Source organism: Streptopelia decaocto (assembly GCF_964273445.1).
Source record: "Streptopelia decaocto genome assembly, chromosome: 12".
Classification (NCBI taxonomy): Eukaryota; Metazoa; Chordata; class Aves; order Columbiformes; family Columbidae; genus Streptopelia; species Streptopelia decaocto.
In genome coordinates, this window is record NC_138667.1 from 9,474,834 (window position 1) to 9,493,545 (window position 18,712).

The 18,712-nt window shown below is 41.0% G+C and overlaps 2 protein-coding genes across 2 annotated transcripts in view; one reads left to right on the forward strand and one right to left on the reverse strand.

Annotated features, from left to right (window-relative positions):
• Window positions 1-1,060: 1,060 nt before the first annotated feature.
• LECT2 (leukocyte cell derived chemotaxin 2) lies at window positions 1,061-13,902 on the forward strand. Its single transcript, XM_082063922.1, has 11 exons — window positions 1,061-1,127; window positions 2,357-2,453; window positions 2,591-2,736; window positions 3,263-3,428; window positions 9,448-9,500; window positions 9,990-10,122; window positions 10,795-10,946; window positions 11,482-11,652; window positions 12,389-12,503; window positions 13,073-13,224; window positions 13,665-13,902. The coding sequence occupies exons 1-11, from the start codon at window positions 1,076-1,078 to the stop codon at window positions 13,853-13,855; spliced, it is 1,428 nt and encodes a 475-aa protein (XP_081920048.1). The 5' UTR covers window positions 1,061-1,075; the 3' UTR covers window positions 13,856-13,902.
• A 433-nt stretch (window positions 13,903-14,335) lies between these two features.
• The window catches only part of LOC309445293 (F-box/LRR-repeat protein 21-like), a 13,476-nt gene continuing 9,099 nt past the window's right edge, over window positions 14,336-18,712 (reverse strand). The window contains exons 6-7 of the mRNA XM_082063923.1: window positions 17,963-18,177; window positions 14,336-16,591 (exon numbers count right to left, since the gene is read on the reverse strand). Of these exons, the coding sequence (XP_081920049.1) occupies window positions 15,948-16,591; window positions 17,963-18,177 (859 nt within the window). The 3' untranslated portion in view covers window positions 14,336-15,947. The remainder of the gene's footprint in view (window positions 16,592-17,962; window positions 18,178-18,712) is intronic.

Below are 18,712 nucleotides of genomic sequence, written 5' to 3' on the forward strand. Positions count from 1 at the left end.
AGAATCTTTTTCCTAATATCCAATCTGAACCTTCTCTGTTACAACTAAGACAGGGTTTGAATTCTGTGTGGCAGAACAGCTCTTGGTGCTGTTCTGGGATATAAGGCCAGTCTTCACCCACCTAGTGCCACAAAAAAAAGAGAGAGTGAGGGCACAGCATCCTGGCTGAGAGCCCCGACATGAAGCTGGATCTAACCTGGGCTCTCAGTTTTTGATTGCACAGAGAAACAAAACAGTCAGTGGCTCTCCGTGGCACAGACTGGGTGGCCAAAGACCGGTTTCCAGCTCCTGACTGTAAACTAGGGCATTGCATTCTCTCCCTTCCCAGAAACAACACTCAAGGTGGCCTTGTTCATGCTCCAGTGTTCTCTTCTTCAATTTCATGTAATTTTGCTCAGCCACAATATTGTAGGTTTTCTAAGATTTTCTGCTCAGGCATAGTGAAGACTGTAAACACGTGTCTCTCCCACTGTTAAAGCTGAAGTTTCAGCATCAGCAACATGGCAATATCTGGGATGCATTAATGAAGCTGGCTAATAAAATTGGGGTACAAAGCTCTCATTTTACAGGACACCTAATCAGATTTTTCCAGCATGACACAGAGCTGTGTTCACCCAGCTGAACTTCTTTCCATAAAGCAACAGCCATGGTTAGAGGGCAACATATCCATCTGCCCAGGTATTTTTTTAAGTTAATTTGAACTCTTTTCACCTTTTCCACCTGCATTATCCTGATAAACTTCAGGATTGTGCAACAGGCAGGAACAGTTACAAATTATCCTTAACATTTGAGTTTAATATTAATGGTTTCATTGTAAACAAAAGCAAACAAAACCACATAGCTGCTATTGCTAAATAGGTTGGAACCTCCACACTACCAATCAGCCAGGCTGGTTGTAGACCTTGAGAGCTGCCGTCAGGTCTTACTGTTGGCCTGAATCTGCAAGCAAAAGAATTGCGGCCACATAGATTTTCTGATTGGCTGGAAAAATTTGGATACAGCCTCTGTTGGGGTGTATAAATAGAAAGCAAAATATTTTAGACCTTTCACTTTGAAATCAGAGCTCTCAAGACACATGAAAATGCATAGAGTCACAGCAGTCATCCTCTTGATTGCCATCTCCAGTGGTGAGCTAGCTGCATTCTTCTATACTTCACTTGTAACTTTCTTTCTTTCTTCCTTTTTTTCTTCCTTTCCTCTGATTTGTTCTCTGCCATTTCATGCTTTTGAAAATAACCCCTCTCACATTGCATAGAAACCTCCATGGAAATATATGTTTTAGACATGATAAAGGGTTGTGGCAAAATTTTCTTGCAGTAATAAAGTTGATTGACTAAAAAAAAATAAGCTGAGTCATATTGATTACTAACAGCATGTGTATTTTCTTAAAAGCCTTTTACTTAAAGATCAGCCTGCTGAGCAGAGAGTGTTCGCAGAGATGTTTTTGTGTTTAATGTCATCACCTTTGATTCCACAAAGAATACGTATTTCACTAAAATAAAGGAAGGCTACCTAGAACAAAGAGTTGTTTTGCTTGAGGAAGGCATTAGAGGTTTCCTGCATCCTTTTAGCACCAGACCTTCAGTGCCAGCACATCATTTCCCCTGTTTGCGTATGTTCCCAGAGCCCAACAGAGATGGGGGAGTGGGGCTATAAGAGGTTTGCAGAAAGTACCAAGGCAGGGATTGCCTCTTCCCCCTTTTCCCCTGTAAATGTCTTCCCTCTCTCAGACACCTCCAGGGCTGTAGGATCAGCATGGGTTTGACTGTGGAGTCTAGAGTAAAAAATGTGAGGATATTACCCTGCCGGCTGCCACTTTGAAAGAATAATATAGAAATATGGGGAGATAGAAAATACTGTTAATAAAAGGTAGATGACAGCTTTTATTTTTGACTGGATCCCACATTAAGGCATAAGAATGACCTTGGTGGCACTCAGCCCTGTTTTTCACAGTTTCAGTTCAGTATTCCAAGATCCTGGGTGTCTCAGGTCACCTTCCAGGCAGAGACACCCCATAGCACCAGCCCCACGTCTGCCCTGGGGCAATGGGAGAGGAGGGGGTCCCTCCATGGTGTCCCTCCAGATATATTTGTTCTGCATTTTTGCTTTGAAGTCACTGCTTGAAGTACCCTCAAACATCACTGGACAAAGCATAAAAGAAAAAAAAATATTGCTGTTTCATTGCATTCCTAAAATTGCATTAAAAAATGAACAACTTTCTAGCTCCCTGAAGCCTGATCCATGGTTACAGCAAAGTCCAAAGGGCCCTTGTTATTGATTAAACAACACTGGCTGGGAAATTCCCTTTCTAGCTTGTGGGTTTCATCTTCTGATCTTCTCTTTTATTCTTTTCTAGCTACTGCAGCACAATGGGCAAAAATTTGCTCAGGCCAACCTGCAAACAAAATCAGAGGCTGCGACTCCCAGGGCTGCGGTAGATACGACGACCCCAGGTCCTAGGCTGGGGTGATGGGAGATGGCTGGGCTTGAAATGTTCTTAAAATAGAATAAAATGTGAAAAATTGGAGAAGAGGAGGGTTTCTAGCTGGCAAGGTGCTACTGTGGGCTAACCCATCTTGCTCTTCTTCAGAGGAGGGAGGAAGCACAAGGGGGTGGATGTGGTGTGCGAGGATGGTGCTGCAGTATTCGCACCCTTCACGGGGACCATTGACAGGCAGGTCAGGCCCTACGGAAACAGCAACGCCATTGACAACGGAGTCCAGCTGTCGGGATCAGGTACCAGAGCTGAAAAACATGCATCTTGCAAGGCGTGACTGTGAAACATGCTGATTCGTTTATAGAGCTTTAAACTGAGGCAAAAATCATGAACCCAACCTGAACTGCAGTGTGCTCGCATGTGAATCTGGGTGAAAACTGTAACTTTGAAATCCAGGTTCTGTTAATGCAGGGAAGTGGATTGAAAGGATTACAGCATTTCACCTCTATTTAAAAAGTCTAAGGATGAAGCTGGTTCCTTTGCAGTTTTTGGATAATTAAAGGAACAGCCTCTGACTTACCCATGCAGTTTTATCCACCCTAATCCCCTTCCCCAACCTCCTCATGTTAATTTATTTATTTTCCTATTCTCTTTTCCTGATGCTATGGGGGCATCACAGCATTTTCTGTAACTTTTTCTGCTGATGAATCTCTCACATTTTATCATAACTTGTATTTTGCAACAGAACATTATGACTTTGCCAGGCTTTTAAACCATTTCACAAGAGAAACATTTTCCCCCCTCTTCTCTCTCCCCTGTTACCAGGATTCTGCATTAAGATGTTTTACATCAAACCAGTCAAGTACAGTGGCCCCATCAAGAAGGGCGAGAAAATCGGCGTCCTGCTGCCCATGCAAAGGGTCTACCGAGGAATTACATCCCATGTCCACATCCAGAACTGTGACTTAACAGATCCTACTCCCAACCTGTAAACAGGTGGCTGCACATCAAGGGCAAAGCCTTCAGCCCCCAGCTTGCGTATTCATTAAATTACTTGGGTCTAAGTCGTCACTCTAGTAAAGTAGAGGCCATTGAGCCTCAGATAGTTTTTTTCTACCTAAAAAGTACCCATGAGCAAAATTCTGGCAGTTATCTGACCATGAACAGATTTGGAGTAAGGTGTAAGAGGTGTTTTAAAGCTGTTATCACATCCTGCATATCACTGCACTCGTAGATGAAGGCTGAAGCAGCAGGGAAAGGATGAGTGGCCGGGGGCTGGTGGATCCTCGATGCACTGAGCTGTGCTGCAGCTCACTCGCCTTGGACTTCTCTGCTCCCTTTGCAGCCAAAAATGAAGATTTCTTCAATAACTCAGAAACTTCACTTGTGCTTGCATATGGAAAATCACATTATTAAAGAGCTGCTTCACTACAAATCGCTTTGAATTCCTTTGGTGCTGTCACACAGTTTGGGTTGGGTTCTGCTTTTTTAGTGCAGCTAGGGAAAAAAAATACCTGTATAAGCTGAAACCCAAATCTTTCCTGGGGCCCATGACCAAAACCATAAAATAACATTAATGAAGTAACTTATTCCTTTTCCCCAGACTCCTGCTTCAGGATTACCTGGGCACACGCAGGTTTCATTTTGTCCAAGTGAGGCATTTCTTTCCATTAGCAAATCAGCTGAAGATTTTTCTGGGATAACAAGCTCTTGTTAATAGAACAGGGCTTTTCAGGCCAAGGCTACAAACATGCTACTGGGAGTCTCAAGGGCTAAAGTGCTCTACAGTGCTGCAGGCTCACATATTTACTAATGCAACTGCAGCCTTGGATAAGTAGAGAAGCTGCTTCAGTGGGAGCTGTGTATGTCCTGACAGCAGATTGATTTCTTCTAAGAAATTACAGAAGAATATTTGATACACCAGTGAAAAGTGCTTAACCTGCTGCGTCCCATTCACTTGCCCCCGGAACCACTTGAATTTTGCTGTGGATGAAAAATCAGCACATCCTTATAAATATACGGCCCAAAGCTGCAGGGGCAGACAGCAACCAGACTTTGAAGGTAAATCAATACAATTGAGTTTGCTGTGAAAATATAACCTTTTCCTTTTACTGAAAGGAGAAACATTTCAGAAAAAGTCCCCAGTGTCCTCCTGTTTGGATCAATTTTTTAAATTGTCACAAAGCTGGTTGCCTGCAGAAAAGAAAGATTCCCACCTAAGTTTCCTGCTTGGTTAAAATCCCAGGTCCTAACCCAGTTATCAGCTTCTCACCTTTGAAAAGGGAAGGTCCCAATCAACCCCCCCACTTCTCCATGTGAATCCTAATGAAAGACTGAGCAGGATTCTGAGCCTCCAGCCAACACACACACAGGTTTTGCTCCTCCACAAGTAACAGCTTCACTTGCATGTTAATGACAACAGCACTTTCTTTGTGTGTCCCCAGAGTCTAGGTTCACAAACCTTTTCAGGGAGCTCTGATTTGTTTTTCCAGCAGCACTTTGTCACAGAGATGCAGGATGCTCCTGCAGGCGCCTGAGAGTGGCACAGGGCAAATGTTAAATCTTACACTTTTAGCTGGGGCCATCAACCAGCAGCAGCAAAGAAAAAGTAAATACCACTTTCTCTTTAAGGTTACAGAGCAGTTGGGGCAAAGGGTATAAGTAAATCCAGCTTTATCTTTTCAGACTAGTAAAAAAATAACTGGCTGTAGAGGAAGGGAAAGTACAACACGTAGCTGTTTCTGGGAAACCAATAAAGGGCTGGTAAAATACACTGTTCTAGAATATTCGAGGTGAGGGGCAAGGGGTTGGGTGAAGTAACAGGGGCAAGTAGACTTTCCAGGAAAGAGGTGGAAACTCAGGCCATGCAGAATTGCCCTGTTTCTGCACTGGTTCTGCAGGGATCCTTTTACTTGCAATCCCTTTTATTTTATAACTTTGTATCACACAGTCCAAGAGTAACTGCCTAAAGTTGCAACCCAATCTACACTGTATCCTGCTATTTCCCCAAACATTAAAGGACTTTTGGAGGATTCAGCCTAAGCTTTGTCCAACCCATGAGATAGGATGTAAGTTGCAAAAGGATTTTGCCTTGCTCAATCCTCCTTATTAAAACCTGTCTAAGTCAGGCTTAGTAAGGATGTTAATAAAGGCAGATGGAGACTTCAGTCAGAAGATTTTGGTTGATCAGCTGGCGCAACCTGCTGATTTTCCAGGGATACTACAATAAGCTGTGTACACAAAGCTCAGTTAATCATTGAGGCGAAATTCTCTTATCTCAGCCTTGCCAATGGTCAGAGGCCTAAATAAACAGCGAGTGGAATTTGTTTTACATTGTGCCAGATTGATTTTCCCCATGAAAGTCTGTGCTGCTAATTGCACAAGTAAATTCTTCTACAGTTAATTTTTAAAACATATTTTGTTTTATAATGATTAGCACAAAGAATGTTATGCATTTTTCAAAGAAACGGTTTTTAAGGTTCTTTAGTAACATATTGTCCACAGCTCAGCGTCGACTTGCTCCCACACTGAACACACCAGGCCAGCCGAGAAGGACAAAGCCAACCGTTCTGCGAGATGTATCTGTTACAGGAAGAGGATTTACCTTCTCAATCGCCTCCTAAGAAGCCTGGCAAAACTACAGTTACGATACTGCAACATTAGCAAGAAACGAGATGTGCAGCTCTCATTTATCCAATTTGCTGGGGCTGCAGCCCCACAGAGGCTGCAAAGAGGAAGAACTTTGTGGATCAAATCATCGGTATTTGGATGTTGGCCGAATCCTATCGAGCAGAAATATGTGTAAAGAAAATGAAGGAGAAACCAGCCCTTGCTGAGGGGCAACCAGAGGGGGGTGGCAGCACAGCTGGAAGGAAAGCACAGGCCTTGGCTGGGGGTGGGATTCACTCTGGCTCAGGGTTTGGCCTTGGCTTTTGCTGATGTTTCTGCTCAAAAGGTCCACTACCATTGCCCAGGTGTGTCTCACAGTTTTCTAGCTTTTTTAACTCTGAAAATCTTATTCCCTAATTTTACCATCTGACTTTTCTCATTAATTACCTTGTCACTTAACATGTTGAGGGACTAGTCTAACATTTGCAAGGTTTATGGCCACATGCATGGCAGGTACCATCTATCCAAAAGTCCTGGTGACTGGCAGTGGACCCTCCTGAAACATGACAGAATCTACTCAGCAGCATCAGGGTGTCTTTGGAGAGGCTGAATAGCAAAGTAAGGATTTCTCCTGGACAGCAACAGTCCTAACTCATTCCCTGCCTCTTGATATCAGCCCAAACACTCACATTTGCCTGCTGCACTCTTGCTCAGTCCCTAAGAATACCTCACAGGGACTGACACAGCCAGGGAAGATACTACTGATATAAAAGGGGCAAACCAGGGAACTCGCACCATTCATTCAAGAGAAAGTCGCCAGCATTTCCCAAGTCAGTATGCTCCTCGCAGTGCTTTGGGCTGGCTCCTCTCCATCTCTGTGCCCACTCCCCACCGTAGTGAAGGAAATGGTGCAACTCCAGCTCCCAGGGCTGTGCAACGCTGGCCAGTTGTTCCATATCCTTCTGTTAGTGTGTGTCAAGCAGCCAATTCGGGTCTTTCACAACTGCACCTACCGACTGTTACATTGGCATCTCCGTTGCCCAACACAGGATCCCAGCAGGTTTGGGTCAGAGCTTCCTCACACCCAAGGTGAGAGCTCTGTCGCCTCCAGCTCACCCAGGAAAGACAAGGAACGCACCGAGAAATGTGAACTGCAGTATCATACACTTGAAAACTGCTCTATTAAGAACACTTTACAAGAAGTGCGTTAGATATGTTATCGTAACAAATGACATTTTGACACGTTTCAGCAAGACCAGAGCAAAATATATGGAGAAAAATATTAAAAAATTACACACATCTATGAGCAGTTTGGAGTCAGCTCTGTAACACAAATCAGACAGGGTGAAAAAAAAGGAAAAAAAACACACAAAGAACCAGTGTCTTATTTACAAAGTACCAGACTGCAAAACAGAACTGGGAGAAAAGCTTCTTCAGTGTCTGTGCACCTGTAACACAGTTGCACACCTCTCCTCGTGCCTACCAGCTTGGCTGGCTATACACCCAGCCTTTGCTTTGCAAGGCCTTGTAGAGTCAATTGAGGTGCTGCAGTTCCTTCCTTGGTAAAATTAGGAGCATGTGAGCTCACAAAAGCCTATAAAAATCATTAGCTTTTCAAGGCAGGTCTGCCTCAGTTAAAATTTATATAAACGAGATGTTTAAAACTACTAGTGTGAACTGGCAGCCAGGAATCAATCAGAAGTTAAATTTCGTTGAGAGAGATAACTGCAGAAACCCCACAAGAGACCCCTCAACTGGGAATGGTGGGGCACCACCCAAATAAAGTCTCTATTTTTAAATGGCTTTATTTCCAGTAAGAAAGCAAACAAACACACGCCAAACAAGCAAACAAAACAAAACAAAACAAAACAAAACAACAACACTTACAACAGCTAGTATCAAGCCAACCAAGCTTGGAAATGCTTTACTACCTCTGTTCCATGAAATCTTCACTGAAAGATGCCACCCATACCACCTCCCTTGCTGATTCTCTCTGCAAAAGAAAGCCGAGGGGGTTTGTGAAGGTGAAAATGTCTGGAAAGAATATTACACAGGGTGTCCCAGCTTGTAACAACAAAGGCTGTTCCTGGCAATGGTCACACAAACACACATACCCATATTTCAGCATCCTCAAGTCCTGAACACCCACTGAGAGCTCTTACCAGCACCTTGTATCATTTGTAAGCCTGGACTACATTATATTGAGCAAAGTACAACCAAAAGCCCCATCAAATCTAGACTGAGGGGACATAACATTTATATAAATATTTGTTTGGTGGCTACAAGTGTGAAAAACAGCAGTTCCTTCTGGCAGGATGGGTAAAAATCACCAAAGTCACTTGTAATAACCCCAGGGAGGGCAAAAATATTTGTTTAGATGCTCTTTGCAAACTAGAAGTGAGGCAGAGAGACATCTGTTTCTCCTCTGAATAAAACGTGCAGGATATCAGAGGTTTCTGTAACGTGCAGTATCAGATAGTTCATGTGAAAGCACCATGACTCATTTAAATTTCATACTAATTAAGACATGTCTGTAAAGAAAATCTAATGCTTTTCTGTAAGTAGTGCAGAAAAATCAAACTGAAGGATTAAGAGACACTAAGGAGCCTGCTTAATGGTACAACACCTGAAATCAAGCGAATACTAAATGAAACATTTTAAAACCTAGGATTTTTTAACTCCATGTCAGTTATGCCATGCAATTTGGTTTGCAACTGTTTCAGAACTTGAAGATGTTTTAGTAAGAATTTAGTTGTCAAAAAACTAGGGTTTCAGTGAAAAGACTTCATGAATTTGAGTGCAGGCTAGCTGATAATTTCAGCTGAACAGGAAAAAAAAGACAAGTTTCCATGCAAAAGCATCTGTATTTCTCAGCCTAAGTGAACAAATATTACAACTGCATGTGTTCTCTGTCACTCGGTTAGAAAGCTCTAACGGGCACATACACCAGGAAGGCAGTACTGGAACCAGCAGTGAAGGACACACTGGTCACATCCACTGGTGGAGTTTTGCTCATCTTTTCCCTCCAGCTCAATCCTCTGGACCATATTCTTTGTTCCTACCATTTCTGGCCTAAGCATGGCCTTGCTGCAGAAGGGGGAAGAAAAGGTGTTAAGAAACCATTCCACCAGGGCTTCCTGAAATGTGGGATTGTTCATTTCCATCTGTTACTGTGTGCTAAGAGACCAATTATATCCGTCTTTCCCAACCAGCTCTAACAACTGTTTGTAGACATCCTCAGTGCCTAATATGGCAACACCATCTCCCTGGAGCTGTAATACTTTACTCCAGATTGATTGGCCAAGACAACAGACTCGGGCTTTCAAAAACACATAAATACCCCAGGCAGCTACTGCTCAACGTCTTTGATTTGATTTGATCAAAGAACACCGGTGAAACAGCCACAAGATGTCAGCTCTCAGCCTGGTGGCTCTGGTCAGCTTGGTGTCCACTGGTGAGTTGAAACCAACATCGCAGTTGGTCTTCACTGGTTTTAGGTAGACACTAATGAATTATTGACATTTCTCCAACATAAATAATGCTGAGAGTTTTTTCAATCTAGTTTGATGAAAAATTTGCTAATAGGCACAGTTATGAGTATTATAAAATATGGAATTAGATGGTGCATTTATAGTCACATAATTACATGTTTAGACATTTCATGAAGTGAAAGTAATTTGACTTATTTCATAAATATTGAAAATATTAATCTATAGCTTTGCTTTGTTCAGTGTATGTACCTTAAAACTAAGACCTCAAGAAAAATTGATCAAATCTATATAGTAGGTTGTACAATGTCCTTTTACCTACGGTTTCTGAAATTATGAACTCCCAGGAGCTCAAGTCTTTCACTTTAAACACTATTTTGCACATTTACGCTTTCTGTTGTACTGTACTAAGAGCACAGTTGAATTTTCCCCGTTTTCCTCTTTTGCACGTAAAGTTTTTGCCAAGCAGTTGGACGCACACCCACCCCAACAACAGCACCGACACTGGGCACAGATCTGCAGCGGGAATCCCACCAACAGAATCCGGGGCTGCGACAGATATGGCTGTGGCCAGTTCGGTGCCGACAGGTAACGCAGCAGGAGCAACGGGGTTCGCTCTTGCCTTCCTACATGAAATCGTCAGATGGGAGAAAGAGCAGAGTTTAAACAGAAGTTGCTTATAGACCAGATATTTAACTAACATTCAGCAAGAGCTTACAGGAAATAGATTAATTTACCCAAGCCAAATGTCTGCCAGCATTGTCATCTTTAAGTAGACACCTCGTAACAAAACAGGTTATATTTCCCTGAAGAATGGTTTTATATGTAGGACGACGCCTGCCTTTCCTGAGTTTTCCTGTCACCTCATCTCCTCAGGCACTATAAGAAATGTCCATCGTCATCATTCTGAATTTCTAAATGAGAAAATTCCAAACATAAGATTCTATTTTACACTGGCACAGATTATCTTGGGGTAGAACAGCAGTACTTTTCTATAACAGCTAGAAATAGCCCATGAACTTGGGAAAATTAAAAATATACTTAAAATGTGAAATCTCAGTCACCTTTAAAAAGATCAGACTAATACAAACATTTTACGATAAAATAAAGATGGATCAAAGCCACTATTTCTTTCCAACTTCATTGCAGATGCAAAACTTCTGTTAGAGAAGCTTCAGATATTGCGTGGTGTTTAAGTGATCTATTTATCCATGATGTTAAGCCTGACAGAGTTCTCTAATCACATATTTCTGTTTTCAGGCACAGTGGCAAAGGAAAGCACGTGGGTGTGGACGTCATCTGTGCTGACGGAGCGACGGTGTACGCTCCTTTCAGCGGCCAGCTCTCCGGACCCATTCGATTCTTTCATAATGGAAACGCCATCGATGATGGAGTCCAAATCCGGGGATCAGGCAAGTCATGACAGCAGAGGTGTTCTGAGGCTTTTATTTATTCATTTTATTTACTTGAGTAAGGTTTCTGTGGCTCTTCAATTCAAGCAAAGGGTTAACTAATTTTACACCTTCTCTAGTTCCTGCATTGAAGCACAACTAGGCTGCTGCTACGAAAGATCAGAAGTCAGCACCAGCTGGATATAGTCCTTTTCCTATGTTTTTCTTGTAGAGGAGGGAAGAAGGGAGTTGAAAAAACAGGTAGCAGGAAAACAACCACATAAACTTAAAAAAAAAAAGGAAACAGTAAAAATAAACTATCAGAAATATGCCCTCCATTTTGCTGAGAGGACGTTTTCCTGTCCCTGTTTTCCAGTTCATTCTTTTCCCCAGCAATCCAAGAAATTTTGATTTCAGGATTGTTGGTCCCTTGACTGTATTTCTGTTTCAGCATTCTAGTCTCCAGTAAAAGGTTAGCGAGGAAGGTTTCTTGCTCACTCCAAGAATAGACACAGCTGGTTCTTCCTGACCTCACATCCTCTCCTGTCTCTTCCAGGTTACTGTGTGAAGCTTGTCTGTATTCACCCCATCCGGTACCAAGGCCAAATCCGCAGAGGGCAACAACTCGGGAGAATGCTGCCAATGCAAAAAGTATTTCCTGGCATTATCTCTCACATCCATGTTGAGAACTGTGACCACTCTGATCCTACTCATCTACTTACACCTGGTAAAAATGAACAAACAACAACAACCAACAACAAAAAATTGCAACCCCAGAATAAGCAGTATATTGAATAAAAATGAAGTTATTAATTAATTTCAAATAAGGACAATAATATAAAATAGCAATAGTCTCCTCTGTCTTAGGTTCTCCCCAACAGGAACATCTGAAAGAAAGAAAATAAGCATTATAAACATAGCATGACAGGACTGCAGGCATCTTAGAGGAAGAAAATATATCAGCTTATCACATTCTATTTCTTCTTCCCCCATGACACAGCGGCATCAAGTCTCAGCAGTAAACTGGATCAGCCATCTCTTCTGCTTGTGCCCTTTCAACTGTTAGTGTTTTCAGTACTGCATCCTGGCAGACTTGAGGATGATTCTTTGCAAATACAAATACTACACTGGTAGTAATGGAGGACTTAAGAGAGTCCAGTCCCGTCAGCCCAGGCTCAGAATAATAAACAAAACTGAGTCTTTTCTTGTCCCTCAGATCACACTCTAGGAACTGCGATAATTTTGAATTTTTGTCTCTAAAGTATGTTCCTTATATGAGATAACCCTAATCTAGAAACATTACAATCCAGTAATCCTAAAGGATGACAAATTTTGTGGAGGAGACATCCAACTACATGTGGGATGCAATTCCAGTATTTTCCTACCTAAAATGAAAACTAGTAGCTACAAACACTTAGAACCTAAAAGTTGACTTTGTTGTGCTGTGTTTCTGTATTTCCAAGTTGTTCCACCATTCCCACAACAAGACACACGCTGGGCAACAGTGTGCGCCGGGAATCCCACAAACGAGATAAGAGGCTGTGATAAGTACGGCTGCGGATACTACGGAGCTCCAAGGTACTGTAAGCAGAACACATGGGTTTTGTTGTTGCTCCACTGAAACAGAGTTGAACTTTGTTTAAGCCAGTTAAGAATTACAGCTTTGAAGGTTTAGGTTGGACATGAGGCAACATTTTCACTGCAAGGGTAATGCAACAGTAGAACAGGTTGCTCAATTTGTTCAAAAAACCTCTGTGCTTGGAGGTTTTTATGACTCAGACCAAGTTGTGCTGGACCTGATCTGGTGTTGGGAACAATCTGGACTCAAGTGGAAGGCTGGACTTGATGTCTTCCACAGGTACCTGCCAATCAACATTTCTGTCACTTCACAGTTCTGTTTAAAGGCTTGGAAGAAAGGCAGTATTTTTTCCTCCGGTTTACAAAACTGCAACTCTAACAGATGATCAGCCCTAAATGGCATGACATCATCTACAGCAAAAAGCTTTTTATAGATTCTTCAGCGAGTCAACTGTGTCAACACTGTCTCAGTACAAACAACCCACTTCCAGATCTTGTAGCAAGCTAACTGATCTCTCTCTAATGTTAGGCCTGACAAGAGACTTCTCTAATTACGTATTTGGTTCTAGACGCAACGGGAAAGGAAAGCACACGGGTGTGGATGTCATCTGCTCTGATGGAGCCACCGTGTACGCTCCCTTTTCTGGCGAGCTCTCTGGACCCATTAAATTCTTCCACAATGGAAATGCCATTGATGATGGAGTCCAGATCAGGGGATCAGGTAAAGAGCTATTTTTCATTTAACATCTCTTTGTCTTGATGCTGTGTAGGATGTATTATCTTGCAGCTAGCCAAGTAGTTAAGCAAGGTACATATTTTGGAACATTGCATCTTCTATCCATTTACACACAGAACATTTTGCTCCTATGATAGAATGCAAATAATTGAGTTCTGTAAAATGCCTTAGAGCTCTTCTCTTCACTAAAGCTGGAATTCCTACCTTCTCCGTGCCCCCATCTTCCCTTCTCCACCAAGCCAACAACTTCAACCACTATCTCTATTTTTTAAGACCACAGTGTCTTCACTTTATTGGTATTTCCACTATTGCTATCTTAGCGGAAAGGACAAGACAGAAAACATCAATATTTCTGAAATAGTTAGTATGGAAGAACAAATGCTTCATCGGTCATCTGATGTTTTCTATCCTCTTGTTTTCCCCAGGCTTCTGCGTAAAACTACTCTGCATCCACCCCATCAGATACAATGGTAGAATTTCTAAGGGGCAAATCCTTGGGAGAATGCTGCCGATGCAAAGAGTATTTCCTGGGATCACCTCTCATATTCATGTTGAGAACTGCGACCGTTCAGATCCTACTAGCAATCTTGAAAGGGGAAAAGGGCAAAGAGAGTGAAATGGCAACGTAGTAAATTCCAAATAAACTCATCTCAGCATCCAAAAGTTGTTGGCGGTTTGTTGTTTTTTTTTTTTAACCACGTGGACAGCCTATGGCAGTGAAGGAAGGAAAAATGTATTTGACAGAATTTAAGAAGTTGTACAATACAACAGTTTATATTCCTACTGATTCAATACTTAATATACACTCCAGATACTCATTAGGCACTGTTTTGTAAGTACCTGTAATTGTTGTGAACCTTGTATCTTAGGCTAATTCAAAAACTTTACTACACCTTGGAAAACAAGATTACTTTTGATTTTGAAGGCACCTGAATTGAAGAAAATTTGGAGCATGAACATGAAATGACAATGACTAATTCACTAGAATCCAAAGTTTCTACATTTCTACTGCCTCTCCCCAGATTTGTCAAGTATACAGTTTCTAGCAGGACAGAACTCAGCCTCGCAGGAGGACATGGTGCAACAGAGTCTAATATCAGTGCCTGTATGAGATCACTTTATTATATTTACATTCAAAGCAAATCACACATCTTAAATCAAATACTGTTTAGAAGTATTTTAGTCTTTTGTTGAAAGGACAATTATAATCTCCTTGATTACGGAAGCAAGAGCTTGCATAAAAGGCAATAACGCAGACATGCATTATATGGTATCTTAAATCCTTTAGCCTGCAACTGGGAACCAGTCTGCCCAAGATAATGGTGGTTTAACCCTTTAGCTGTTATTTTTGTAATAAAGATGTGGAAGTGTGGAAGAAACTGACATGTTATCTGCAGTGACAAATACCACCAGCAAATCAAATGTAGACTTCTCATTATAAATAGAAAGATAGAACTACAGCACGAAAATAATTACAGCAAAATTTGTATACAACGCATTTCAGGTTACAGTACGCAAAAACGTCAACACAAAAATACAGACTTTAATTCATATCAACCCACCATTCCTTTCCCCTTTAAAGAAAATAAAAAAATAAAATTATCTCCCTAAAAAACCAATTAATAGCAACAAGTATTAAACAGTCCTGAATTAAAAATTTCAGGATCACCTCCAGCAACCCGGACTCCAGAAGTCAGGGCTTACAGCACAGCTCTGTGAGATACAGGCAAGATTACTACAGGCCATTTGGGCCTCTAACTGGCAAATATTTTCTTTAAGCGTTTTAAATCCTTGATTCCAGATAGAAAGTGATCAAATACAACTGTGTTCCATTTGATCCTTCCTTCTCAATAGCCATATTTACGAGATCCTTCTTGTCTCTCAATAACAAGAGCACAGAACAGCATTCAGACATCAATCTTTGTTATCACAGACTTGAACTCTTGCAAACACAGAAGCTATTCCTTGTACTCCGGCAGTTTCCAAAGTGCTTTGTCATTCACCCAACCAATTATCTAGAGCCAAACTTTTAAATTCATCAATTATAACAGGATTTCTTTCCCATCCATTGAATGCATAGGACAGAAAAACAACATACTGCACAATGCAGTGTCTACAGTTTAGCTAATCTGACAAAATTATTTAATGTGCAATTTAAAATTGTAAAGTTTTTTATAAGAATAAGCTTATTTACCACAACATTTTAATATACTGGCATGAGTTCAAGCTAGATTATATCTGACTAACCTGGGCTAGAGTAAGTATTTTAATGTACAAGTTTTTACATCTATAACACAAATATTTTGAAAAATAGCTCCAAGATGTACCCAGCTGCCCATAAAGTTAGATTTCCTAAAGAAAAAGTTTCTCTAGACCTCTTCCGACTACATACAAAAACATGAAAAAAAGAGAAATCTTTGACGTGAATGGAACATTTAAACTGAAGCTCAGAGAAGCCCAAGTTCACTGAAGTTTGAAGCACCTGTAAACCACAGACATACTTTCAGAAGTGTTAAGTACACCTAAAATACTTCCTATTCCAATATACCGCTAACATTCTAGAATGTTTTGCTGTTAAACTACTAGAGGTTTTCAAGGTAGAAAAACTCAAATCTGGAAATATGTTTCCACATTTAATTTTTTAAATTCTTTATTTGCATAGAAAGCAACACCCTGATTCTACCAGTTCACCTACAAATGTACAGACTTTACCATGTTGGCATCATATCAGGAAACCACATTCTTCCAAGGTGTTTGGAGACTTCCAAATGAAGTCGATCTAGGCTGTAATCATTATCTGGAATCAGTACCTCCTCCATTATTGAAAGCTGGGTAAGCCTGCCTCCACACATCTTTACGAATTCAATAAAACCTCTGCAAGTTACTTCACATTCACCAAGTCCCATTGCTGTTAAGTTCTTACAGCGCTCCGCGATCCGAATAAGTTCGTCATCTAAAGGTTGAAGTCCATTAGCACACACAACCAACTCAATTAACCTTGGGCAATTCATGCCAATCCGACCCAACATTGCTTTGCTTACTGCACGACCAAAGTAAAGGTGTGTAACAGGGGTTTCCTCTCTGAAGAAAGCATCAAATTCTTCTTCATATAAGAAGAAATACATCACGATGTTGACTTTGGGGGAGTGTTTAACAAGAGCATCCCAGCTTTGCTTTTTAATAGTGTGAAATTCAACTTGCCCGGGATTTTCACTCACAACATCTATGCGAAGGTGTTCAAGATCAACATGTTTTTCACTTGAAAGAGCCAGAAGCAGTTCATCACTTAATATGTAGTAATTCAAAGCCAGCTCCTTCAGTCCATGACACTGGTCAGCAACACAAAGAATTCCTGAGGAACAAAGAAAAAGTTACTCTGGAAAATGAAAACTGAATGTCAGCACAGTTGTTTGCTGTAAAGCTCAAGCAAGTACTAATTTTATTGGTTCGAGTATTCATGCCTATATGCAAAAACCATGAAATATGACAAAGTTCTAGCTATCCACATCCTTTTATGGGGTTCTCGTCACAAATACTTATTAGTAGAAGAAGTCAGTCTTAACTAGTTGCATTCATCTTTTATTCATCTTGGATTTGCACACTTTCTCCCTCTTTGCCCTTCCCTGTGTAGAATTTGCTCAGCTTTGAAGAGGCAACTGAAATCAGGTAAGATTCAGCTGAAGTTGCCACTGGTCCTTTCTTTAACACTCCTTCCTTCAGCATTGATCTAAGCATTCTATTTAAATGACCACCAGCAGCCCAGTTTCAGAGCGATACTACAGCAGATCCTTCCCTGAATTAAGACATAAGCAACATAACTGCTTGTAATCTGTTGGAATATGAACTACATGGATTCAACAACCTTTTGTAGACTCTGTAAAAGAATTTAGGAAGCTGACCAGAGCAGGATTCCCCTTCCCTAGCACCAGGGTTTCAGGAGAAAGGTAAGTGAGAAGGGACCCAAAAGTCCTCTGAACTTTCTGGCAAGCCTGTATTTTGAAGGGAGAGAGCCCTTCACCAGCATGGACTAAAATGAGCAAGTTCATACTACCAGATCTAGACACACGAGGGCACTACAGCACTGAAAGATTCTCAGTCTTACACTATTAGATCTTGCAATCTGTACACACTCCATGTGTTTTTTTTAATATAACTTTGAAGTATTAGTACTTCTACTCAGTAAGTTCAACTCACAGCACCTCGTGAAACAATTACTGACAACTGCATTTATCTCCTTTATCCCATGAACCAGTAGTTGATTCACGGCTCAGGGATTTTGCCTGTGTGTTCCCACAGAATGCCAGTTAATTAAATTTACAGAGCTGCACACACCGAACAGCACATATGTGGTTATCCTTACACAGAATTGGCAATGAACATCAAGTCCTTGGAACACATGTTAAAGACTTGCAGTAATTTTGGAGGCTTTTCATCCTCAAGGCCTATCAGAGGTACTGAAGCAGCAGAGACGAACATAAAAAATGCTGCAGGATTCTAGAAGATGCAGCCAAGCAAGAGCAGCTCCACCTTCATTAATCCAACTCATTCAGTAACAAAGACATTCTTCTTCCCCTTCCAACTCTCTAACGCCAAATCTAAGTCAATAAAAGGACTCTGCCAAGAGACTCCGAAAAGTTCTATGAATAACTTGTTTCAAACTGAGCCTTGACTACTGTTTTATGATACTTCACTGCTAGATTTTTCATATACAACCACTACTTACCAGCAGGTGATACGTGAGGACAGCTGCTCATTTTTAGCAGTTTTAGAGTATCACTATTGTTAGCAACAAGAACCTTCAAGGAAGGATCATCAAGTGGTGTGTCATCTACCTTGATTGATGATAATGACTTGGAGTTTACAAAAACTACTGTCAGTGCTGAAGCAAAATGAGCCTGTTCGGAGAAAATGGAGGGGAAAAAAAACCAAAACAAACAACTTATGAAAAGATCGGCAGAACTTCAGCATCTAAACCTCAGGCTTTGCATGCACAGAAAGTACAAAATCACATTTTAGACATCCCCTTTGTTGTGTAATACAGAAAGGCTTATTTGAACATGAACATAGGAAAACTCTGTTTAAAATATGCTGCTGCATGTGACAAAAATCAACTTTACACTCAGTAGTTAACTCATCTACCCTGATTTATCTTCTCACTGCAATAAAACAGGCATAAGTGGACACAGTGATGTGATTGAATTATCGAGAATTTATCTGTGGAGAAAAGTAAATGGCATTTATTTTATTTTCCAGAAAGTGACTCTGCTGTGACCTATAGAGTCAAAGGAAAAAAAATAATCTCACAACTATTTTAACAATACGTTGCAGCACATGGTCATTGTATCTTTTAATCTAGAAATGAGGAAACTCAAGCTTTATAAATTATTCCGTATCTCTATGCCACAAAGCGTCAACACTAGTAAATTTACTGAATGGAATCAATGTTTAACTCTTTTCTTAATACTAATGGATG

Coding starts and splice junctions, on each gene's coding strand:
- LECT2 (XM_082063922.1), top strand. CDS start 1,076: ATGAAAATGCATAGAGTCACAGCAGTCATCCTCTTGATTGCCATCTCC. Junction 10,123..10,794: donor GGCCAGTTCGGTGCCGACAG/GTAACGCAGCAG, acceptor TTCTGTTTTCAG/GCACAGTGGCAAAGGAAAGC. Junction 10,947..11,481: donor AGTCCAAATCCGGGGATCAG/GCAAGTCATGAC, acceptor TGTCTCTTCCAG/GTTACTGTGTGAAGCTTGTC.